The sequence below is a fragment of the Myotis myotis genome, unplaced genomic scaffold (genome assembly GCF_014108235.1).
Source record: "Myotis myotis isolate mMyoMyo1 unplaced genomic scaffold, mMyoMyo1.p scaffold_m19_p_12, whole genome shotgun sequence".
NCBI classification, from domain to species: domain Eukaryota; kingdom Metazoa; phylum Chordata; class Mammalia; order Chiroptera; family Vespertilionidae; genus Myotis; species Myotis myotis.
In genome coordinates, this window is record NW_023416316.1 from 47,012,895 (window position 1) to 47,037,855 (window position 24,961).

The window sequence follows — 24,961 nt, forward strand, 5'->3', positions numbered from 1 at the left end:
TGGCCTGTCACTTTTAGGCTGAAAAGTGCTCAGTGAGAATTTCTGAAAAGAAGGTAGGAGATATTTCTGATCTTCCCTCTGTTGTGCCTACCTAAGAAAGTAAATGACATTAACAAGAGTGTCTATCTCTAGATCCATGGAGAGTGGGGTTCTTGTCTGTTTTCAGAGCCTGCTTCTGCTAAGGAACCAAGAGGCAGAAGGAAGAACTACAGACTTCTTGATCCACTCCACTAGGGCTTTGACCTGCTCCAGGGACAGCGACAGTAGGCAAGCCTATGATCCTCATAAAAGCCTCTGCTTTAGCTGAGGCATCTGCCAGTGAAATTGTGGAAACTTGCTGGGGATTGGTTTATTCCCAGGTTACAAGACATGGTTCAATCTAGTAATTCTGTTCTTTGCAAATATACCAAGAGGAAAAATAATTTTTATAAAGATGTGAAAGGTAAAGAAAACTAAATGCTCAACAATACCAATTTAAGGACAATTATGACTACAGAAAAGCATATAGCTGTTGAAAATGACAAACAAGTAAACTACAAGCAAGCAAACAATGCAGAATGAAAGAACAGAACCCAAAATGTTATCTACATACTGTTTATAGACCTATAGAAGCACATAAGTAAATTAATGAAGCTTTTTATAGCTATTTAAAATAACGATGTAGAACTAGGTTTTCTCATCATTTGGGGATGCTTTTTATGACAAGGTAAAACTATGAATATTCTTTCATTGGGGGGAAGGGAAAAGGCAAAAATGTATAATAGCAAAGATCAGAAGAGAATTAGAAATGTTTAGGTATATTCATTCTCTCTCTCTCTCTCTCTCTCTCTCTCTCTCTCTCTCACACACACACACACACACACACACACACACACACGACTCTAAAATCACCAGTAATTAACCACATTGAGAGACTATGTATGAGAACTGATGCCACCAGATGGCAGTTCCTACTATCTCACTAGCTCGGGTTGCCAGGCATTCAAGACATACTACAAAGCAAAGGCATCATAGAACGTTTCCCCCTAAAGCCCCATGATTCTAGTACAGAGGTCACAAATGTTTTCTGTAAAGGTCTAGACAATAAAGATTTTATTTTATTTTATTTTATTTTTTGTGGGGTTTTTTTTGGGGGGGGGCAGAACAATAAAAATTTTAGGCTTTAAGTATGGTCATAACTATTCAACTCTCACTGCAGTGTGAAAGCAGCCATTGAACAACACTTAAACAAATGGACATGGATGTGTTCCAATAAAACTTTATAAACAATGAAATTTGAATTTTAAAATTTTCACATCACTAAATATTTGTATTTTTTAATTTCTTTCCAACCATTTAAAAATGTAACAACTGAAGAAAGTTTGGCAGTTCCTTAAAAAGTTAAGCACGGAGCTACCCAATAACTCCACTCCTAGGTGTATACCCAAGTGACCTGAAAACATGTACTCACCCAACAACTTGTTAATGAATGCTGATAGCAGTATTATTCATAATGTTCAAAATGTAGGAACAACCCAGTGTCCATCAACTAATGAATGGGTAAGCAAACTTATCCATATAAAAGAATAGAATTGTATATGTGATATATCCATATAAAAGAATATTATTCTACCATAAAAAGGAATGAATTACTGATATATGTTATAGCATGGATAAACTTTGAAGCATGCTAACTGAAAGAAGCCAGACATAAAAGACCATATGTTGTCTGATTCCATTTACATGAAATATCCAGAACAGGCAAAGTGACAGGGACAGAGCGTAGATTAATGGTGGCCAGGAGCTATGGGAAGGAAGGAATAATGAGTGACTGCTAATGAGTATGGGGTCTGTTTCCAGGTTATAAAAATTTCTGGAATTAGGCAGTGATCACTAGCTTGCACTACCCTGTAAGCAAACTAAAACAACTGAGTTGTATTTAAAATGGTAAATTTTATAGTATATGAATAAAATCTCAATTTTAAAAGTGTAGAGATTTAGCTCATGAGCCGTACGAAACAGTGCTGCTGGATTTGCCAACCCTGTTGTAGCAACTAGTAGAGAAGATGGCTTTGGGCTTCACGTACATACACACTCACACACTCCACAATTAAAACATAGTCAAAGGCAAAAACTTGAAAGAAGCTGAGCCAGGATGGAAAAAAAGTATCCTATATAATAAAGATGTAATACGCAAATGGTCGTTATGTAACGACCGACCGCGAAACGACTGGCTCACGGATCAGCAGGAGGGTGGGGCAGCGACCTACAAGGGGGCAGCGGAGAGCTACAGGAGGGGGCAGGACAACAAGCTATGAGGGGAGGGTGGGGGGTAAGGGGGAGGAAGGGGGGGAGGGGGAAGTTACAGGAGGTTGGGGCAGCGGGCGGAGAGCTACAGGAGGGCAGCAGTGAGCTACTGGCACAAGGATTCGTGCGCAGGACTACTAGTTTTATAATAATTAAAGTTATAAAAATATGGAAAGTCATAAAACCACCAAACCCATAAAGTTACTCTTCTAAAAGAGGACAAAATGAAACTGACTGATGAGGGGGTGGGAGGTGAGAAATAGTGAGTATTATATAAGGGACGACTTTTAAATACCAGTCCTCATTTTGTCATGCCAAAATCCTTTTAAATTTAAAAAAAAGCTAATTTAGAAATGCATTTACTGGCACATTACCTGGAGGCACTAGCTGTATTAATTCAAACCTGGTTAAAATGCCTAAAAAAGAAAAAATTAGATTTTAATACTTTAGAAAATTGCCAGAATTTTTCATTAATTGCTAGGTTTAAAACTGCTATAACAGTCCATTTAATTCCCATTTAATTTAAACAGCACCATGGTTAGGGGCAATTAACCAGTTTTGAATTCTCAACAGTGGAATTAAATGGGAATTAAATACATTGTTATTTATTTTTTAAAATAAATAAAATAAAAAATAAACAAGTAGAATTGTATCTTCTAGTATATCCTATCTATATCTAGAAAAGAATTTGTAATCAAATATAAAACATGATTCAAATTTTACAGGTTCTCTTGAGTATTAACATAGATCAAACAGGGAAGTATCACAACTTAGAAAATAGTAGAATTTTATATTTGTGAATTACAGACACACAATGTAATAGTCTCTCTCTTTTTTGGGAGGGTTGGGGAGGGATGGAGAGTACCTACTTTCTAAAATGTCTGCTACAGCTCCAGGATCTATTGCATTTTCAAATAACTACAGGAGAAAAAAAAAATGAGAAAAATAAATTTTCGAAGTTTCATTGATATATACTTACAGAAATTATAAATTACATTCTTCCAAATAATTAACACATATCAAATTCAGCCATATAATATTTTAGGATACAGCAGAAATACCTTTAACAGATATGTGGTTAAAAATTCAACAAATGACTATAGGATAAATGAATGAGAATTAGTAAAACAATACCAAGTGCCAGGAAAATCTACGTTAGCTGAATCTACCACATGCTCAAAATGTTATCAACTTGACCTAGCCCTACAGTTAGTTGCTAAAAGCATATCTGGCATCAACCTCAAAGAGTCATGATTACCTAAAACACAATCTGCATACCACAGATATTCATAAAATGTTAACTGAATGAATGACTTATCTTGTCAAGGAATTGGTTGTGCTAAAAAACAACAACACATAAATAAAAATTCTAACTATGTGAATCACAAAAGGAAAGCTAAGTGCTAGTAACTACACTCCCACAAAATTCAAAAATAATGAGAGAGAGGGAAAGCCTCGTAAGTTAAGTGTATCACGAAGCACAAGAAAATAACTGTGAGGCCTGTCTAGCCAATGCCAAGTCTGCATAGTTCATCCTGTAGATCAAAAGGGCCTGGGATAGGACTGAAATAAAAGGCATGCTGTGTCCCTCTCCCTGAATTCTAGTGCACTATAAAAAAAAGTTTTCAGCAGAGTTTAAGTTCAGGTTTTAAAGTTCTGATTGAAATAGTGTTTAAACCTAAGTATGGTTAAACTCTGCTCTTAATTCAAAACTAGGTCTATTTTAACTACAAAAATGAGGCTGTCCCCTGTAATTTTTGTGTTACTGACTTGGATTTACTGACTTGGAAATCTGGGTGATTCCCTCCCCTAAACTACTTCAGCCCTTCACTTCATCTATGTCCAAGGATATCCTCAAGTATGATCTTAGGGAGTAAATGACCAACATGAACGTGACCAACAAGTACAAGGGCTCACGCAGTCTTCAAGAGTAATTTGTTTATCCAAACGCTTTAGCACATTCAATTCTGAATTACACAGAAGGTTCAAGGAGAAAAGATTTTCTCTGCTTGCTGCAAGTATTTACATTTAGAGAATAGAACAGACGCAAGTACTTGCAACAAAAGCATGGAACAGGTACAGCCCAAAGCTGGAGCAAACTGAAAGAAAGCTGGAGTATGAACCCAAACCGCTCACACAAGAGGGCAATTTTCAAAATTTAAAGTAAAGCATTTTAAAAACAAAATAAAGCATTTATTTAATTAAAATTTATAAGATGAAAAATATTCCATGGTATGTCTGACTAGTAATCTCATAAGCACAGCTCTGCAATAGAGCAATAGTGGCCTCCAGAATGTGACTCTGAGGCTCACCCGCCTCTTCTACAAGTCAAGGAGGTTGGACTAAATGACCTTCAAAGTCATTTACAAATTTATCACTCTGTGCTTCTATGACGTTATATCCTTGGGCTTCTTACCAAAAAAAGATTTTTAAAATCTTTTATAGAAGCAAACTTAAAATTGATAACATAAGGACATTCTTGGGGGGTGGGGTAGGGGTGGGAGAATAGACTGGATTTCTACCACCCACTTTTTACTACTACTAACATTTAAATGGTAGAAGTAGGCATCTTTGGATTCTAACTGTATGTTCCAAGGTAATATCCATTTGTTCCTCTCCTCTATCATCCAACCAGTGTTGTAGACTTTATTTAAATTAATACTGTAATGTATTAAAATATTACATACAGCTCTAGCCCTTTAGGCAATCAATCCTCATCTCCTCTCGTATTCTCAGGTCAAAATAGGTCATTTTCTGGGCACCACCATCCAAACCTTTAAAAGTGATAGACTACCTGGAGCCTTCCCATACTCATCCTCTTCCCCCAAAGAACCACCTCAGTGATATTGTTTGGGGCAAAATCATCAGATTTATCAAGGTTCAAAGAATCAGATTGATTAATTTCCAAATTCCAAAACAAAAACTTCAAAGGACTGTGATTGTGTAGTAATAAAATTAATATTTCAAAGTGGGGAAAAGATTGGTAATGTTTTTGACTATAATAATAAAAACATAATATGCTAATTAGACCGGACAGCCAACAACCTTCCGGACATCCTTCCAGAGGAAGCTGCCTAGGTGGAGGCCGAGGCAGAGGAGGTTAGGGGTGATCAGGCAGGCGAGCAGTTAGGAGCCAGCAGTCCTGGACTGTGAGTGGGATGTCCGACTGCTGGTTAGGCTGCAGAGATTGGGCTTAAACATCCCCGAGGGGTCCCAGATTGCGAGAGGGTGCAGGCCGGGCTGAGGGACACCCCCCTGTACAAATTTCATGCACCGGGCCTCTAGTTTATATCATAATCATAAATAAACCAGGTATGGCCTAAGAAAACTCAAGTCTGAGGAGCCTTTTTGTTTTGTTATACGATTTCAGATACAGGATATAACTAATTTGGTTATAGTTTTTCATCATTTTTTTGAGTTTAAAAAAAGTTTGTTTCTAAGGTCCACTAGTTTATTGATTATCCCTGTCGTAAATGTAATGCAACCGCCTCTAACATCTCCAAGAACATTCAGAAACTGCTCTCTCTGCTCCAGTTAGAAAATGCCATGGGAGTTCCCAGAATAGAAAACGTCATTGACCAGGGTGTTTAGCACTAGGTTGACAGAACTTGGCTCTGACCTGGGCTGCAAAAGCAAGTCTTCCAACTAACGGTTCTGCCCTGTGCTCAGGGGCCTTCTAGCATGTTTTAAAAGGAAATTTACAAAATAACTTTATAAGAACTGTGTCCTTTGTGAGAACCACTACATGATCTTCAGACAGCAACATTTAAATGTCTATTTAGCAGTGAGAAAGTCAAGATCACCTTTTGAAATCTCATCCTCTGCTGAATCATAATAGGGAACACAGAGGGAAAGCAGTTTGTCTCCAGGTACTGATTCAGGAGGTAAACCCCAAGGTACACATCTTGCTTGTCAGGAAGGAACACCCCTGGGCAGGAAATCTTAAAAAGAAAAAAAAATAGAGAACAGGGTTGGTTTGTTTTTAAACGGGACTCTATTTTCCCTAACCAACCACAGACAATGTCAAAGTCCCCCCACTACCGCACCCCCGGATAGGTACCCCCACAACACCCTCCCACGCCTCCTCTTCTGCAAATTGGAATTCCAGTTTCATCCCACGTCTCCGCCAGGTGTCACAATCGTCCTCTCGCGCCTTCCTCTCCCCGCCCCTCCGGGATAGCAGTGCGGAAGCGGAAGAGGCTGCAGGGCCGGGGAGCCTGTCCGGAGGCCGTCTGGGTCCTGGGGTCCGGGCCGCCCGCCGCGATGCCGAGCCCCCGGAGGAACGTGGAGGTTCGCGCCCTGGGCGCCTCTGCCTCGAGCAGCAGCAGCAGCAGCCCCAGCAGCCCGGCCCACGGCGGCGGCAGGTTCGAGTTCCAGTCCCTGCTCGGCAGCCGCGCGGCGGGCGCGGACCCCACCTGCGCCCGGCTCCGCGTGTCCGAGAGCCCGGTGCACCGGCGCGGCTCCTTCCCGCTGGCGGGGGCCGTCCCCTCGCAGGCGCCCCCGCCCCCGCTGCCCGAGGAGGACCGCATCGACCTGAACCCGTCCTTCCTGGGCATCGCCCTGCGCTCCCTGCTGGCCATCGACCTGTGGCTGTCCAAGAAGCTGGGGGTGTGCGCGGGGGAGAGCTCGTCCTGGGGCAGCGTGCGGCCCCTTATGAAGCTGCTGGAGATCTCGGGACACGGCATCCCCTGGCTGCTGGGCACCCTCTACTGCCTGTCCAGGAGCGACAGCTGGGCCGGGCGCGAGGTGCTGATGAACCTGCTCTTTGCTCTGCTTTTGGACCTGCTGCTGGTGGCCCTGCTCAAGGGGCTGGTCCGCAGGCGTCGCCCAGCCCACAACCAGATGGACATGTTTGTCACCCTCTCGGTGGACAAGTACTCCTTTCCCTCGGGACATGCCACCAGGGCCGCCCTGGTGTCGCGGTTCATCTTGAACCACCTGGTGTTGGCCATTCCACTGAGGGTGCTGGTGGTATTGTGGGCCTTCATCTTGGGCCTCTCCAGGGTCATGCTGGGGCGACACAATGTCACCGACGTGGCTTTTGGCTTTTTTCTGGGCTACATGCAGTATAGCATCGTGGACTACTGCTGGCTGTCACCGCACAATGCTCCAGTCCTCTTTGTACTGTGGAACCAACAATGACACCGTCTTATTCATTATGGCACCAGGAGATCTAGATGTTTCCACATGCGATCATGCTGACATAAACCAGCAGCCATACCGCTTGTCCCTCTTAGGACATTTCAGGCTTCCTTTGGAATTTTAGGTGCCCCTCTTGATGGGTTGCTAGGCTGAAGCCACATGCTGGCCATTACTGATCAGGGCCATATTACAGAAAGAAAGAAAAATCCCACTGTTATACATTCAACAACTGTTTGTATCTCCAGGACAACTGCAAAGAAATCAAGCTGGGGTGATTGTAATGTTGCTGTTTTTTCAAAATTGACATCAGAAAAATTGTATTTTGTAGTGATCCTATACGTCAGTATATCACTTGTGAACTGAACTTTGGGGGGGAAAAAAAGGATCTTCATTCTGTAAATATACAGGCAGATAAGCTGCATACTAATCATAGTTCTTAGTTATTTAAGAGTCTAAGACATAGCTTTTTCTAGTTTATTCTCTGAAGATCTGTTATCACAGCTGGGGAGATTTCCTCTTAATCTTGATTTTCTTGGTAAGCATTTTTAGTTTATTGTCTCTTCCATCTTTGTGGACTTGGTAGTGAGAAGAGAGATTATAGTACATAACTTTCTTTTACCTCTTCAAAAGGTCTTTAAATTTATATTTAGTTCCCACTATTCTCTAATATTATCTTTTAGCATTCAGAGAACAAGCCAAGAACTTACTTGAAGAAGATACACTGAAAGATGGACATACCTATAGTCTCTAGAAAAAAAGGGAGGATAGAACAATGGCCTTACGCAGAAAAGATAAGCTACTGAGGAGGTCAGAGAAACTGAGAGTTTGGGGGTAGCTAACCACATACTACTAATATGTCAATGGACCAGTATGATAGGATATGGGGCCCTGCTACCTGTCATCTCTACTGAATTAAAAACAAAAAAAATGCCCTCCACTGAGTTAATAAAATGGGAAAATAATGTGACTCTTTGCAATGCAAAAGTGTGAGCTTTTTCATCTATACCACAAGGATGACCTTGTGTATTAATACTTTTTCATATGGAATTCTGTTTCCCTGTACACAGCACACTTTAAGTAACAGTATTTCATTTGAAATTAATCAGGGGAGTCTGCTGCTATACAAGGTACAACTAACTCCTAAATTTACATTTACATTGGCCTTTACATTTAAAGCAGTTTATTCATGGTGCCTCCCCCAAATCACAAGAACAAAGACCACCAAATGTATAGTGGACGCTGCTCATTATTCTTTGACCATGAAAAACTGAAAGGGTAAGCTTTAAATGCCTCTCTGCCTAAAAATTAAGAACCTTTAAGTTAAAAACTTTTGACAAGTTATTTTGACATTTATAAATAGAATGGATTATAACCTTTGATCTGTCATAAACTAGGAGAGGTGCACATAGGAATCTGGAGAATGGCTGTGACAAGTAGGCTATGATGGGTGGAAACAAATTTTCTGAGTGGGAGGCACACTGAGAGAGGAATAGCTACTCTTCAAGATAAGAGAGTAGCTTTTTCAAATAAAATCATTTTCATTCCCACAACTTCCTGAACACAGACTACCTCTTCACTTGCAGAGTCAAACTGAAGCAGTAAGTAGTTTGCTTTATCATTTAATCTTAGATCCTTTATTTTAATGGTAACAATATTCAGGCCAGATATTTGGAAGCATGACATTTCTTACGGTGTTCACAAACCTGAATATTAGAGGCTCAAAATTAGGTTTACCTTCTGGTTACTGGCTATATATAGTTCTGGAGTTCCCTATCTTAGTTGCTAGGGCCTAGTTTGCTGGCTTTAAAGCACAGATCAATTCACCCTGTTTTTGGAGGATCCTAAGTACTGTAGAGTACTGGGCTGTTACTGATATGTGGAGTACTTACCCTAACCCTAACCCTAACCCTAACCCTAACCCTAACCCTAACCCTAACCCTAACCCTAACCCTAAGGAGTACATATATGAACTGACAACCAAATTAACTGATTTCACTGTTAATTAATTGTATACTGAGGAATGCCTTTTAAAAATGAAAATAAAATTAACCAATAATATTGAATGAAATGAGTGTGTCATTTTTGCCTTGATGAAGAGGAAGACTGATTGATCACTCACCTTCTCAAGAATTCCTTCACCTTACTACTACACATTTTGAGAGCTTGCAATTGATATTGCACGGCTGATATAGCCTGGTTCTATTTGCTGTCAAAGTGGAACATCCAGGAAATTCTGCTCTTTATTTTGTAGTTGTGTGTATAATGAAACTGCATTTGTCAATTGTATAGAGACTAACCATATTTTCCCTAGCCATAACCTGTGTGGCATGTTTGCTTGTAATCATGGCCAGGAGAGAAGCCCCTACAGTTAGGAGGCAAAGCTGCAGGACAGCCTGTCACTACAGATGGAAGGACTGGAAAATGGGAACTGAAATAAGAGGAATGACTGGCCCAAATAGGAACAGTGGAGTCACTCTGCCACAGTATCTCACTTAAGCAAGATTCAGTGGATAATTATAAGACAGTTGATTGATTTCCCCTTTGGAATTAGCAAACCAGAGCTAATAGGGGAAATAGCTTTTAAATATTTTATTGGTTCCTAGAAGTGAAAAATTATCAGGAAGTAATGAGGCTTTATGAAATAAAATTCTAACCTGGTTATTTAAAAGAGGGTTTTAAACCTTTCCCAAATCTTTATCCTGCAAAAGAAAAGAAAATCCTCCTTGGACTTAATACAGGGTTATTTTTAAAGAACAGAACATTTCAGGATAGAGCTAGAAACAAGTTGGCTTTAAGCGGGAGGAAAGTGGGAAGAGGTTGAACTGAAGTAAAGGTTAGGAGGTCTGGGAAGACCAGTGTAGAAAATCGTAGGGACAGAGTACTGTTTGTTCCAAAAGATAATGATGTCTGTGTGGTGAATGAGAGGGTGTGGTGAGAATGACCAGGGACCCTTTCAGAACCTGGGGAAAGAGTATGACTTGGGCGCAAGGAGAGGAAGGTTCGTTGATCTTTCTTACCGCCCGGATCTGCAACTCCACCACCACTTCCAGAGGCATCGTTCCCTGCGTGGGCGAAAGGACCGGGATGAAAAGATCCTTTCACGTTGAGCCTAGGACAGATCTTTCTTAGTTTAGTTCAATCCCTGGAGCAAATGTCCCCAGCTCCCACCCCCTCCTACCCCATCTGTTCCCCAGTGCCCAGGTCCCCTCCCACCCGGACGGGTCTCACACAGCCGGAGCTGGAGCTAAGGCTTCCAGAAGGCGGAAGCGTCGCGTTGCCATGGAAACTCAAACGCGCGCCCTTCCACCTTAGAACGCCAGCGAGGTCTAAGGCGCAGGCGTACACGTCTTCAATGCTCCGCTAGGGAAGCGCGGTCCCACGGTCCGCTTGCCAAACTGTGCGCTGAAGGGGGAGAACGACCAGGTACTGAGATGGTAGCCGGGTGGCGAGATGCTAAGAGCCCTGGTTCCCATTACACCAAATGTTGACAGTGTCCGTCTAAAAATGAATGTGGCCCTGGCCGATGAGCGTGGGCACGTGCACCGTAATGTCGTCGGTTAGATTCCGGGTCAAGGGCACTTATCTGGGTTGCAAATTCGTTCCTGGCCCCTGTCGGGGTGTTTGTGTGGGAGTTTCAGTTAACATAGTAGCCTGTCCCTAAAGGTACTCTCTTGTTTATGAAATGTTATGTCCTCATGTTTGGTCCGCAAAGCACACACTGTCAATAAGAAATTCAACATGTGCTTTTTAGAAATACAAGGATAATTTTTTAATAGCTTTTTTAAATGTTAGATATCCTGCTTTAGCCACAATAGAAATTGTCAGTCTCTCTTTTGGGGGTTTAGTTAACCTAATGCAAGCAATGAATTATATTATCTCCCAATGGGTAGTTACTGTAGTTGCCAAAACCAGGCTTACACTGCAAAAACCGTCAATGGTGGCAGACAGGGCAAGAGTTATTAACCAGTAGGGAAAATTGCATTTCCTCCCCCCCCCCCCCCCCCCCCCCCCCCCGCCCTTCACTGTATTTAACAAATAAAAATGGAGTGGCTGTTTCTAGCAAATTGGAAAAATCTGGTAGGGCCAATGCTGACTCAAAAAATTTGTGATGAGTCATTTATTATTAATATTTTGTATTGGCAATTTATATAAATGCAAAATGCAAGTGCAAAAAGATGTCTTGAGACAAAAATTAGGTATTCATTTGGTAGTTGGAGTTCCTTTCCCTGGACGGGAAAAACTGAGTATGATGAAGAAGGGTATTTTGTGTCCTTATCCAATCCTGGGTGCTCTGTCTACATATCAAGAGGTACATAAGTGGGTGGTTGGCTCCCGACAGTATCCAGAGCACTGATTTGTCAGCTCATAACAGCTTGCTGGCACCCAGACTAGTACAGTGATATATGAGGAATGGATGTGTTGACCCTTACCAGTGAGTCACCACCAACACCAAAGCTAAGACATCAAGGAGAGTGAGAATCAAACAAAGGAATAAGTGGGGAGAGACAAAATGGGAGGAATCCATCTTTATTGAGAACCTACAAAGTGCTAGACACATCGCATATGCATCATTCATGTAACCCCCACAATAACTCTTTGAGGAAGATGTTGTTATCCCTATTTTATAGATGCAGAATCTGTAGAATGAGATCAGATGGCCTTTTGCCCAAGGCCACACAGCTAAAGGGAAGCAGCCACACTTGAATCCAGGTGTACCCTGCCATGTCACTGTTCCTGTAACATAGACATCCTAGAGACACTTATGTCCCATCTTATGTTCTTCCTATACTTAACTGGACTCTCCTTGCTTCACTGAACTCTCCTGGATAAAACTGGGCTCTTCTTGCTTGGCTTCTAGGACGTAGCCCTCTTCTGGTTTCCCTCCAACTCTTTGGCTATTCATCCTCTGTCTCTGTTCATCCTAAGCAACATTTCTAGATCCTTTCCTTTCCTCACAATACTCTTTATCTAGGATTTCATCCACTGTGTGTATGGATTAGCATAGGCACACAGATTTACATATCCCACACAGGCCACTCTCCCTGACAAGGTGACAAGGTGGAATCTCATGATTACAAATATATATATTTAAATACATATATTTAAATTTAAATGAACTAAAACTAAATTTAAAATTCAATTCCTCACTCCCCACTCCCACTAGTCACATTTTTAAAAAATATATCTTTATTGATTTCAGAGAGGAAGGGAGAGGGAAAGATAGAAACATCAATGATGAGAGAGAATCATTGACTGGCTGCCTCCTGTATGCCCCACACTGGGGATCGAGCCTGCAACCTGGACACCGGGCATGTGCCCTGGCCGGGAATCACACTGTGACCTCCTGGTTCATGAGTAGATGCTCAACCACTGAGCCACGCCAGCCAGGCTCACTAGTCACATTATAAAGTGTTCAATGGCTACGTGTGGCTAGGGGCTATTGTATTGGATAAGGCAAGAAGAATTATTTCCATCATCACGGAAACTTCTATTGAGCGGAGTTGTTCTAGAGCTAACTTCACTTAAAGGAAATCTGGGGGATAGAGAAACTTGTTAGTGACACAAGGAAGCAAACAGACATATTGAGAATGTGGGACATTTTGTAGGACAACTGACCCAATTAATCTGCAATAAGTCAATGACATTGAAAAACAAAGGAAGCAGGGAAGGGGAAATGCTTTAGATGAAAAGTTACTTAAGATGAACTGACAACCAAATGTAATATGTGGACTTTGTTGGCACCCTGATTCAAAAAAACCAACTTAAATAGAATATTTGAGACCATCAAGAAAATTTTATTATGGTTTGGGTATTAAATAATAACAATAGGTATGATAATGCTAGTTAATAGGTATGATAATGTCCTTGTGTTTATATAAGACAAATATCAACATTGTTTAGAGATACATATTAAGGTATATAGTAGAAATGATCTAATGTCTAAAATTTGTTTTCAAATATCCTAGGAAATGAACAAAAGGAATGGATAAAGAAAATGTAGCAATATCTTGATAATTGTTCATCTGGGTTAATCTGAAGTTTACTATTATTCTATAGTTTTGTGTATTTAAAAATATTCATAATAACAACTTTAAAATATTTAACACATACTTAAGAAATCATATCCTTATGCGGATCTCCTTCTGTCCTAAAATAGCCCATCAAAAGAATTCTTGGTGGCATCTCTATGAAATTCCCTTCAATACAAGTCCATATACACTTAAAGAGAAAAATATGATGGATTTATTCACCCAAAATGCAGATAAGAAAATTATTATGGTGTAAAGTAATTCAGCAGGAACCCTTAAGGAAAAACAGAAGCACTGTATTATAAGAATAGTGGTCTCTGTGTGAATGTCCAAAACAGGAGCTAGTAATTTGAGTAGTATTTCATTAAGTATATGTACACCTCTAGAATTTCCTCCAAGTATCAGGAATGCTTCCAAGGAAGGAATTAAATTGCAATTGAACAACTTTTAACAATCTTTAAGTCATTTGGGATCTGGGCCCACATATGGGATACATTTCACAAACTTTATTAGAGTTCATGAGTCAAACTCATATGTTACTCTTTAGCTTCTGCTTTGCCTCACTGGCATTTGTAGGCTCAACAGTTACTTAACCACACCATATAAACCCTTCCACAAGGACTGCCCTTGGGTATTCTGGACTACATGGTCCATATCCTTCCATTTTAAAGTCATTTCCATTCAGGAAAAACTAATATGTTCCTTTGAGCTCCTGGCTAGTTCTATATCCATGAGAGTAGTAGATTAATTATAACCCAAAGCAATTTCCAAGGAATTATATTTATTATCCAATATAAGAAAGTAGAAGAGTATGATTTGGTTCCAAGGCTTATAAAAAGTGTCCACTTTACAACAACAGAAAATACATTTTTTTTTTTAAAAAAAGTGCCCACTTTACCTGGGCATAAACTTCAGGCCCCAAAGTCAGCAATAGTTAAAATGAGAATACTTCTGATGTTATTATATCTACCCTTTCTCCTCCTCCCAGAATATACCAATTTCCATTCCCTTTTTACCCTCTTCCATCTTTATTTAATGCTATATCTTTCTTTTTATATTTGTTTCTATTCATTAGTTCCTTACTCATCTTTTCAGCATATATTTATTAAGTACCTACTATGCACTAGGTACTGTTCTGGACAATGGAGGTACAAGGTGAACAAGAAACAATCTATGCTCTTGTGGACCTTATGAAAAATACTAAGAAGGAAAGACCCAGGGGGTGACATAGAAGGCTACAGGTTGGAGAGGGAATAAGAACCTAATTTAGACCCAGTAGACAGGTCAGCTTCTCTAAGGGTATGACAATTTGATCTCAGATCTAAAAAGGAAGGCATGACCACTAGAATGTATTTTAAAGAACTAATAGAAAAGATAGCCAGGAAAAGGGAACAACAAATGTAAAGGGCCATGGGTCAGGAAAGATATTGGTATGTTTGAGGAACTAAAAGAAGGCCACTGGCTATACCAACAGAGGTACAGAGGTAGAGGAGGTTAGGAGATGATGCTCAAGAATTAGACTGGCACTGGGTATTACAGGAATGTAAGCAGTTATGACAATGTGATTGAGTACCTAACACCCATAAGCTTTTCTTCATTGCTAAATGGAACCCAAGTTTTGCTTGGGTGGCAATGCATCTAGTTCCAGGGAGTGAATCATAATTATGTATGGTGAATGTTATGTACAGGGAAATCACTGAAAACTTCTGAGAAATATTTTCAATTTCATTTGAAATAACTTTTTAATGAAAGATACAAGTGTTTTTGCCTCTTCACCCTTTGTACTTTAGCTGCTGTCATATTTTCTCCTGCAGTTTTCACTCCTAAACTAAAGGGTTTAGTTTTTCAACTTTTATTTGTAATTAATTATTAAGATATAACAGATACCCATTGGAAAATATTTAAACAGAATACAGGAAAACTAAGAATAGAAAGTGATGATTCTCAGAAACTTCCCTTCCAGCTTTACTCGCCAGGGTAATCAATAGCAATTCTTGTTTGCCCTCCAGGAATTTTCTATACCTGTACATACACAGTTTTTACACAAATTGGATCATTCTCTTTCTCTACAGCTATAGATATGCCCACACATATAACTAACTTTGCAAGTTGCTTTTTTTTTTTTTAACTCAACACGTTTGGGAGATATTTCTATACGAGCTTATATATATATATCTATTTTACTATTTTTAAAAGACTGATACTATCCCATTGTAATAACAGACCATAACTTTTTAAAGTTTTATAAATGGAAACTTAGACTGTTTGGCTTTTTTTCTTGCCACACACACACAAAAAAATGCTGCAGTAAATCATTGTAGATAAATCATTGCATATTGATGCAAAAATAACTGCTGGATAATTTCCTGGTAATGAAACTGCTGAATCAAAGCACTTAATCCTCTGATTTAGTCAAATTGCCCCTCCCGAAAAGGTTATACAAACATTTCCTCTCAGAGCATTTCTTGTCAACACTCTGTATTGACTGACTTCAAAGGTTTGCCAGTCTAATAGATTGGGGGGAAATGACGTCTCCTTTTTAGGAGTCTCTATAATTATGACGACAGCACCTGATGGTTAAATGTGCACGTTTTAATACCTGATGGTTAATGTGCACGTCAGATTCCCTAGGCTAATCCTAGTTTTTACCCTTGATATGTGTAACCTTGGGCATGCTGGGTCTATAGAGAATAAATATTTAGGACTAAACGAGACAGGCAGACATACAGGAGGCCCTCCCTGTCCGTTTGCAATCAGTGGTTCTCGTCTAAATTATTTAAAGCCGTGCGGGGTCCAGTCCTTCAGCTTCGGCGTCTTCCTCCTGGCCCAGGCTCGCAGAACTCTTGTTGCGTGTAACTCAAAATGAGAGGAAAAGTGGCTCTGCTTTTCAAAATTCTACCCCCCCGCCCCAACACCCTCGCTTCAGAAATACTGGTTTTACATATCAATGTGTAGCAATGAGGTGCAGATTTTAAACAAGTGGATGCTCCCTGGTCTGAGCATCACCCGGCATCCAGGTCTCCCTCCCTGTTTATAGCGCAGGAGACACTGGTCCCGCAGCGCCCCTCGGGGTGAGTCGGCAGCGACGAGAACTGCAGGGAACCCAGTGTTTAGAAAGTGGGACTCCCAGAGCCAAGCCTCTCACACAGGGGCCGGGACGCACCGCCCTGGCCCCGCCCTCCAGGCCGGAAGTAACGTCCCTAATCGAGTCCGTCGAGTTCCGCCGTCCGCCGGTGGCCGGGCCCGGCCTAGCGTGGGGCGTGCGTCGGCGTCGCGGGCCCCAGAGGGATTCTGGGTAACGGCCCCGGCCGGCTGGGCGGCTGGCTCGGCGCAGCAGGTCTCCCCCACGCCGAGGCCGTGTGTTGTAGGGCCCGGGGCAGCCCGGCATGGAGCAGCCATGGCCGCCTCCAGGACCTTGGAGCCTCCCTCGGACCGAGGCTGAGGCTGAGGAAGAGAGTGACTTGGATGTGTCTCCCAGTTCTCCCCGCTGTCCACCACTGCCGGGCGGCGGCGCCCAGGTGAGAAGGGGCCCCTTTCTGCGAGCGGCAGGGGAGGTGCAGTGGCCGGGCTCCCGGAGGCCCCCGGCTCTGCGACCCTCTCGGGTGCCCTGGTCTGCGCTGCCACCTCACCCGCTGGGGCCGAGCGCCCGGTGCCATCACACCGCTATGGTAGCATCTTCTAAAGCAGCGGTTCTCAACCTGTGGGTCGTGACCCCTTTGGGGGTCGAATGACCCTTTCACAGGGGTCGCCTAAGACCATCGGAAAACACATGTAATTACATATTGTCTTTGTGATTAATCGCTATGCTTTAATTATGTTCAATTTGTAACAATGAAAATACATCCTGCATATCAGATATTTACGGTTCATAACAGTAGCAACATTACAGTTATGAAGTAGCAACGAAAATAATTCTATGGTTGGGGGGGTCACCACAACATGAGGAACTGTATTAAAGGGTCGCGGCATTAGGAAGGTTGAGAACCGCTGCTTTGAAGGCTTGGAAGAGGGGCCGGACCTGTGTGTCCAACCTCCACCTCTGCCCGCACCTTTTCACCTTGGCTCATCCTTCCTCACCCTTGGAAGGCGTGCCTCTCCCAAGCCCTCTCCTGACGGCGCCCAGATGGGGGGCGGCTCATGCGGTCACATTGACCCTTTGTCCTCCTGTGCGTGGTTTTACCCGAGCATTGCATTCTGGTGAAGGTTCTAATATGTGTGCCTAGTTCATCATTAGGCACAGCAAATGGTGGTATTTCAGCAATTCACCGAGCTCCTTCCTTGTAAAGGTTTCTGATCCGAATGTACTGCTGTGACATCTGAACAGATTAAATGTCGCTTTTGAGACTGGCCTAACATCTCTCCCATTCGCGTGACCATTTTACTTATTACCCCTGACGGTTGTTTTTAGTTTTGCTTCCCATCCTTCTCCAGTAAAAACACAGAGGCTCACGTTTGCCTTGTCCTTAAAACTTCTTCCTGAGGTTCCTGATGCTACGTGTGGTTTTCAGCCCAGCATGCCTTCCTCTGAAACTTAGCTACATGTGATGTGCCGTTTAGGATTTTTCTGGGTCCTGTCTTAATAAAGTGCTTACATACTCATATCATCTTGTCCTGGTTTTTCTCCTGAGTGTGTTTTGAGCGTGTGTTACAGGATTGCAGATTTGTCTGTTCAACCAAACGGATTATAGGTGTCTGCTTTCTAGGCTTCGTGCAGAATGGAATCCCCAAGGGCTTAACTGAATTAATAGTTTCTCTCTAGACTCATCTTGCAAGCCGTTAACGAATACGAGCCATTTAAGTCGTTTGTCACTAAGTGCAGGGTCATGGATCCTATGCCCAGCTCATGGAGTTGGCTTCAGACAGAGAAAAATGCTGTTTCATAACACAGACTGTACTTTGGCCAGCCAGTCACTGGGAAAATGCAAGACATTTTTCAGGAGGACAGAGTGAGAATTGATAGGTCAGTACTCACCCACTAATGATGGGTCACTGGTGTCATCTTTGTATACAAAGTGTGTTATATAACCACATAATGAATGTGCTACAGAGAGGAAAAGAGAATGAACAGCAGCTGCCAACGTCAATTTTGAAAGCATATGGAGAGGATAGAAGAAGAATTTTAGTGCATTGTGGTTGAATCTCAAGAGAAACTTAATTTTTAAAATATTTGTGTACTAATCTGTGCTCATACACTTGGAATTATAAGCTTATTTAGCAGGAAGGGATTTTAGAAGCAAATAGCCTTATCTCTTTCATTGAAAATTATTTCCCTGAGATCATGTAGCTAGTTAGTGGCAGATTTAAAACCAAAATCCACTCTGACTCCTAGTACAGTCTCATTTTTTCCCACCTACTGCAGTGCCCATCCTGTGATGTAATGCAAAACTATTTGGCTGAAACTACCTTTGGATACTGTTAATATCTGTAAAGTGATTACTAATCCTAAATTAGTTCACATGTTATAACCTGTTTATTTGTCTTGCTGGCTTTAGGATTTACATTTGGATTGGAATATTCGGAAAGAATAAAATGTTTAATTCAATTTATAAACATTGTATAATCTTTATAAAAATAGCTTTGGTTCAATTTTATGGAATTTGGGAATCTAGACATTAATGTTATATATGATGTCTAATCCTGGATGTAATGTTATACATCACATATGACATTAATTATAACAGAATTATACATTACATATAACATATAGCAGTTTGGAATATAGAGATAAAGTTAGACCATAATGTTCAAGTTTCTTTTTTGATTTTATGTTCTTTGAATTTATGTTTAATACCCCTTTAAAATCTCAATATGTTCACAGATAAAATATGACTTTTTATTTAGTCATCTCAATACATGCTGCATAGTTTGCTCAAATACCCAAACGTCTATATAGTCTGCGGAGAAGAATTTAAACATAAATCATTTTCAGAATTTAGAGATAAGATTTCTATGTTTAAGAAATGACTTAAGCATCTGAGATCTTGGTCCCCAACATATATTGTCAGTTTGGCTCAAATAAAATCTTACAAAAATTCAAAAAAAAAGAGAGAAAAGAAATGACTTGAGAATTTGCTCCCACATAACTTGAAAATGCTAGATCTGTTTGTATATATATTCTTCCTTAGTATATCTCTGTCTTTTCTTACAATATAAATTTTATAGCTTAAATTGTCTTCGTTTCCTGGCTCCTCCTTAAAGCATAGCTAGTCTGCACTTCTTGATTCTATTCTAAGATAGCAAAAAAATAAAAATAAGTACTTGGTTAGAGTCATGTGGTGCCTGGGCTCCAAACCTGCTAAATAATTAAGTAAAACATCTGAATATCAACAATGTCCACATTTGCCCCAGTAGAAATCTAAGTTTACCTTGAAGACTCATCTAGGAAATAGGAACCTTGCATGCTCCTTGCCTCAGAATTCTTTACCACCACTAGTCTATTCCATGAAGTGGAGTCATTTATTCACCTAAGATTTATTGTTCTAGCTCCTAAAGAAGCTGAGAGTTGGGTAAACAAATAAGCACAATGTTGTGTGAAAACACCACTATGGAAGTATGCATAACTTGGGTGGAGGGGGAAGGGATGAGGGAAAATTTAGGTATGTAATGCCAGAATCTGGAATGGAGGTAGGAGTTTGTGGGGCATGAGGGAAGGGGGTTGCCACATTGAAGGGGTGGAGGGAAAGAATAAGCAAAACTGAAGAGAAACAAACAGTCCAGAGAGATAATAGGGAGTGAAATCATGAGGGACAATGCCATGTCACAGAGTTTGCACTTTTTCCCAAGAATCTAAGAATGAGTAAAATTACCAGATTTAGTTTTTGGAGAGATCACTCCAAGTCTAGCAGAGAAGAGAATGGCTCAAAATGAGAAAGGGTGTATTTATATAATAGTGATGCAGATAAGGGAACAGATTGGAGTAAAGTTATTCTGAATTTCTAGTTTGATATTGATCTACATTTTGGCTAAGAAATCATAAAGAATGTGCCTTCAACTCTTATTTTATAGAGCTGTAGAATAGAAGGCACCCATCTCAAGTAGGAGTTTGATAAATATTAAAGCTAATTACTATTGCTTCTGACTGGAACAGAATCACCAGGGTGGGCCAGTTGGCTTTTCTTTTTTAATAACTTTACCTGTTTTGATTAGGGTTAAGTTAAAGAGTATCTATTTGATATAGTCAGTTATAAATAAAAATTGCCAATAAGAACTCAGATTGCCAAGGATTTGGATAATATAGAAGGAAATTAGAAACGAATAGATGATTGCTTTTAAATAAAAGGTTCTTTGCAATGAATAACTTGCAGAGCAAAATTCTAAAGGTCTGATTTTCAGCATGTTGAGTAATAAGTTGATGAACTAGATTTAAGCTTTTGTTCTCTTTCTGCTATTTCAGATGATAAAGACTATAAAACAAATGTTTGTTGTACACCAGCTACAGTTTATCTGTGCTAGTTGCTAGGCTTTTCGTTGCTGTTAGTTTTGGGGGGAGGGGCACAGATTAACAAAGAAGCTTACTGGTAGAGTCTAGTGGATGAAACAAGGCCCATAATATAAAAATGTAACTGCACACACACAGAAGATTTCTGGATACCTATGCACCAGAAACATTGTATAGAAATTCCTGACTAAAAGAAAATTGAACTGTGCTGCGTAAACATTCCCAATGCCTTCTTCATTTCTTACAAAGATTATTTTTCATCCAGATGTATAGCCATGGAATTGAAATGGCTTGCCAAAAGCAGAAAGAGTTTGTGAAGAGCTCTGTGGCATGCAAATGGAACCTCGCTGAAGCTCAGCAGAAACTTGGTAGCTTAGCACTGCATAATTCTGAGTCCTTGGATCAGGAACAGGCCAAGGCACAAACAGCAGTATCAGAACTGAGGCAACGTGAAGAAGAATGGCGGCAGAAAGAAGAGGCTCTAGTACAAAGAGAGAGAATGTGTCTATGGAATGTGGATACCATTAGCAAGGATGTTTTTAATAAGGTATGACCTTTTTTTTGCACCGTAATCAAAGAAGAAAAAAACAAAATGTTTGTACAAACCTTTGTGCATATTTGGTAGCAAAACAACTGAATCCTATAATCAGTATTTGTTTTTGACAGTTGATGAAAAGTGCTTGTTACAGAAACCTGTATTCCCAGTTGTGTCTAATGTGGGTAATTCTGAATACAAATATATGGCTGCAGCATAGCACACTGAATATAAGTGTGGGCTCTGGAATCAGACTACCTCAAATCTTAGCTTTGTCACATGCTTGTGACCTTGGGCAAGTCACTTAACATCTCTGAGTCTCAGTTTCCTCAACTTTATGGGGTTGGTATGAAGACTAAATAGGGTAATGTCTTAAAAGCAAGTAGCATGGGGCCTATCAGGTGGTAAAGGTAAGATTTTACAAGCGCTTTCTAATGTTGCTGTGTTATCAGCTTGCTATTAGTTTTTTAGCACTAATGTACAGTTGCTGGATTTACTAAATAAAGTGTTTACCACTGTTACTTTTTTTAGTAAACTTTAGGTAGTAATCTGAACTTGGTATTATAACCGTTAGTAGTGAAAGGACCAGTATATTACTTATGCCAAGTTAGTAGTTTATTAAGAGTGGTTTTCTATTTCTACTGGATTATACAGGCCTTATTCTTTGACTTTTATATCTGAAGTAGATATGGGTAATGAACGTCAGTCATTTTCAACTAGTATGTAAAGTATTCTTTCTGTTTGTATTAACCTTTTCAAGCTTCAGGGATAGACTGCTCATTCTTGTCTAAATTCACATTTAATTTACCTTTAACTGTCGTTATTCTTCTCAATCTGTAGTTATTTGTTTCTGTTCTGGAATTCACCCTCAACATACCCTTTTAAGAACTCTAAATATCCTTCTCCTACACCAGCTCTAGTTCTGCTGTAATAATAAGTAATACACATAGGGAAATGACACCACTAGCACTATCAGTACTTTATTCTTTAATTGAGAAAAATTATGAATTCAGCAACATGCTTTTGTAAAAAAACAACAAAAACCACATAAATATGTAAAATAGAATTATAAGGCTTCCTTCACTAGCTGCCATTTCCCAGAGATAACACTGGTAACAGTAAGTTATATCTTTCTAGACTTTTTTTGTACTTGTACCAATTTATATTTATATATTTTTCCTCCCCCACAATAGGATCATTCTTTATCTTAATATTTTGCTATGTCAGTATATATTGTTCTAAGGGTGTGTCTTCTAAAGTGTTATTTTATTCTGGTTTGCATTTATACCCTAAAACTATTCAAAATAATTTTCTTCTTCCAGAGAGAATGGTCAAAATAATGTTTCTTTGTTTTGTAAAGTTAAATATAGTGGTCACAAATTTTCATTTGTCTCTCCTTTTAATTGTTTTTTTAAACTTAGGTTCTAACAAGGCCTACATTTATACCACACATTAATTAGGACTATTTTTATGTTCCAGTCATTTGCTCAAAATCGTACATTGATTTTGTCTGGGAGCTTGAGACTTGAGAGGACTGGTCTAGATCTGCGCTGTCCAACTCTATAGCCACTAGCCACATGTGCTATTGAGAGCTTGAAATATGGCTAGTCCGAATTGAGATGTGCTGTAAGTGTAAAATACACACCAGATTCCAATGATTTAGTACCAAAAGAAGTAAAATATTTTATTAATATTTTTTTGTATTGCTTACCTGTTGAAATTATATGCTGGATATGTTGGGTTAAACTAATGTTATTAATTTATCTGTTTCTTTATGCTTTTTAATGTGGCTAATAGAAAACTTTAAATTATATTTGTGATGGATTATATTTCTACTGGACAGTGCTGGTCTAGATAGCAGAGTATATAAGGAAAAAATGCTTTCATTTTGAAATATATAAACTTGTGTGCTTTTTTATTGTAAACTGCCAGAGAGCTAGTTTGCAGTTTTCATTTTTGGCAGTGATGATCTCAAGGTTTAAATGCGACCACAGAATGTTCTGCAAAATTATTCTGCCATTTTTTCTAGACAGATACAAACTTCATCTTGGTCTGTTTTATGACTTATTTAATCGAAAATAAGCACGTCTTTAATAGAATTTTGTACTTGATTTCAGAATCAAACTGTTTGGCTTCTCCTAAGAAAAGTTTACAACAAAGGTCTATTTTAGGTTTGTGTCTTATCAAAGACTTTCTGGTAGATAATATTTTATTCTCTATATGATTTGAATTTCGGGATTTATATCCAGCAAGAGCTCCAAAGATTAGTCTAGAGCAGTGACTTTCAGCCGCAAGAATTTTTAAAACATATAGTACCTGACTATTTAGTCAGGGGCACTGACCTCTTTTCCCTTAGATTGTCAAAAAAAAAAAATGACAATAGCCAAAACAACTATAGCTGTCTGGTATGTCTTGTATATAGGTCATATAATAGAGTTGCATCTTATTGGTCATCTCACATAATAAGGTGTCTCTTGGTACCAAAAATCATATATATATATCATATATATATATATGATATATATATATAATCATATATATGATATATATATATATATATATACACACACACACACACACATATATATATATGCCTAATATATAAATTGTCCCCAAGGGAGTTTGACCTGGAGTTTGATCGCTTGCTATGACATGCGCTGACCACCAGGGGGCAGCGCAGAATGGAGGCCCCAGTGGCAGCCGGAAGGCCCTGATCAGCCCTGATTGCCGGCCAGGCCTAGGGACCTTACCTGTGCACGAATTTTGCGCACTGGGCCTCTAGTCCTTATATAAAAGTTTAGACACCTGAATTTTTATTTTTTATTTTAGTGGATGTTTATTAAAGCTAGGGGCAATGAAACAAGGAAGGGCTGGGAAAATGAGCCTAGGTTGAGCTGCTTTGGCTCACCGAGAGGGCTTCCTGGTTAAGGGCACATACCTGGGTTGTCAGTTTGCTCCCCAAACGTGGTCAAGGTGCGTACTCAAGGCAATGGTTGATGTGTGTCTCTCACATCAATGTTTCTCCCTCTCTTCCACTTTCTCAAAAGAAATGGAAAAATATCCTCAAGTGAGGATTAAAAAAAAGAAAAAAGACAAGGGGGCCATGGGGACTGGTTCAGGGGTTTGCCTAGGATGAATTGCCACTGCCCATTGCTGCACTGGTTGCAAGCCTCGTGATGTCCCTTAGAGTTTAGGAAATCATGCTTGTGAAGAAAGAAAGAAGGGGGTGGGAAGGCGCAGGCATGCTCCTAGGAGAGAGTGTGCAAGGGCACCTAAATTTTTAAAAAGTCATTTTGAAGCAAAAAAGGGTATTTATTTATTTTGTATGTAAATCAAAGTTGTATCTTACTTTTTTTGTCAGATCAGCAAAATATATATATTTTGGTGTGTCACAGAATTTTAGTAATTAGTTTATGTATGCCATGAGATGAAAAAGGTTGAAAATCACTGGTCTAGAGTTGCAGATACTTAATGGGAATGATAAAGCAAAACATAAATGATGCATGTACAGGATCTTTCTATACCTACCTT

At 39.9% G+C, this 24,961-nt stretch overlaps 3 protein-coding genes across 10 annotated transcripts in view; 2 read left to right on the forward strand and 1 right to left on the reverse strand.

The window, feature by feature from the left end:
* Positions 1-10,517, reverse strand: part of SPATA6L (spermatogenesis associated 6 like) — a 31,166-nt gene extending 20,649 nt beyond the window's left edge. For 3 of the 4 annotated variants that reach the window (XM_036331027.1, XM_036331025.1, XM_036331024.1), the window contains exons 1-3: positions 10,446-10,517; positions 6,090-6,227; positions 3,156-3,204 (exon numbers count right to left, since the gene is read on the reverse strand). In XM_036331027.1, the coding sequence (XP_036186920.1) occupies positions 3,156-3,204; positions 6,090-6,227; positions 10,446-10,484 (226 nt within the window). In that variant the 5' untranslated portion in view covers positions 10,485-10,517. Of the gene's footprint in view, positions 1-2,660; positions 2,703-3,155; positions 3,205-6,089; positions 6,228-10,445 lie in introns of all 4 variants that reach the window. The other variant, XM_036331026.1, reaches the window with a different exon arrangement.
* On the forward strand, positions 6,455-8,395 carry PLPP6 (phospholipid phosphatase 6). The gene has a single exon (XM_036331028.1). It carries the CDS (start codon positions 6,550-6,552, stop codon positions 7,426-7,428), a length of 879 nt encoding a protein of 292 aa, XP_036186921.1. The 5' UTR covers positions 6,455-6,549; the 3' UTR covers positions 7,429-8,395.
* A 6,164-nt stretch (positions 10,518-16,681) lies between the features above and the next one.
* CDC37L1 (cell division cycle 37 like 1) overlaps positions 16,682-24,961 on the forward strand; it is a 46,806-nt gene continuing 38,526 nt past the window's right edge. For 3 of the 5 annotated variants that reach the window (XM_036331031.1, XM_036331032.1, XM_036331030.1), the window contains exons 1-2: positions 16,682-16,975; positions 21,161-21,442. In XM_036331031.1, coding sequence (XP_036186924.1) covers positions 16,844-16,975; positions 21,161-21,442 — 414 coding nt within the window. In that variant the 5' untranslated portion in view covers positions 16,682-16,843. The remainder of the gene's footprint in view (positions 16,976-21,160; positions 21,443-24,961) is intronic. The other 2 variants (XM_036331029.1, XM_036331033.1) reach the window with 2 other exon arrangements.

Bases quoted from the DNA above. Each gene is read 5' to 3' on its own strand.
- PLPP6 (XM_036331028.1), top strand. From the start codon at position 6,550: ATGCCGAGCCCCCGGAGGAACGTGGAGGTTCGCGCCCTGGGCGCCTCT.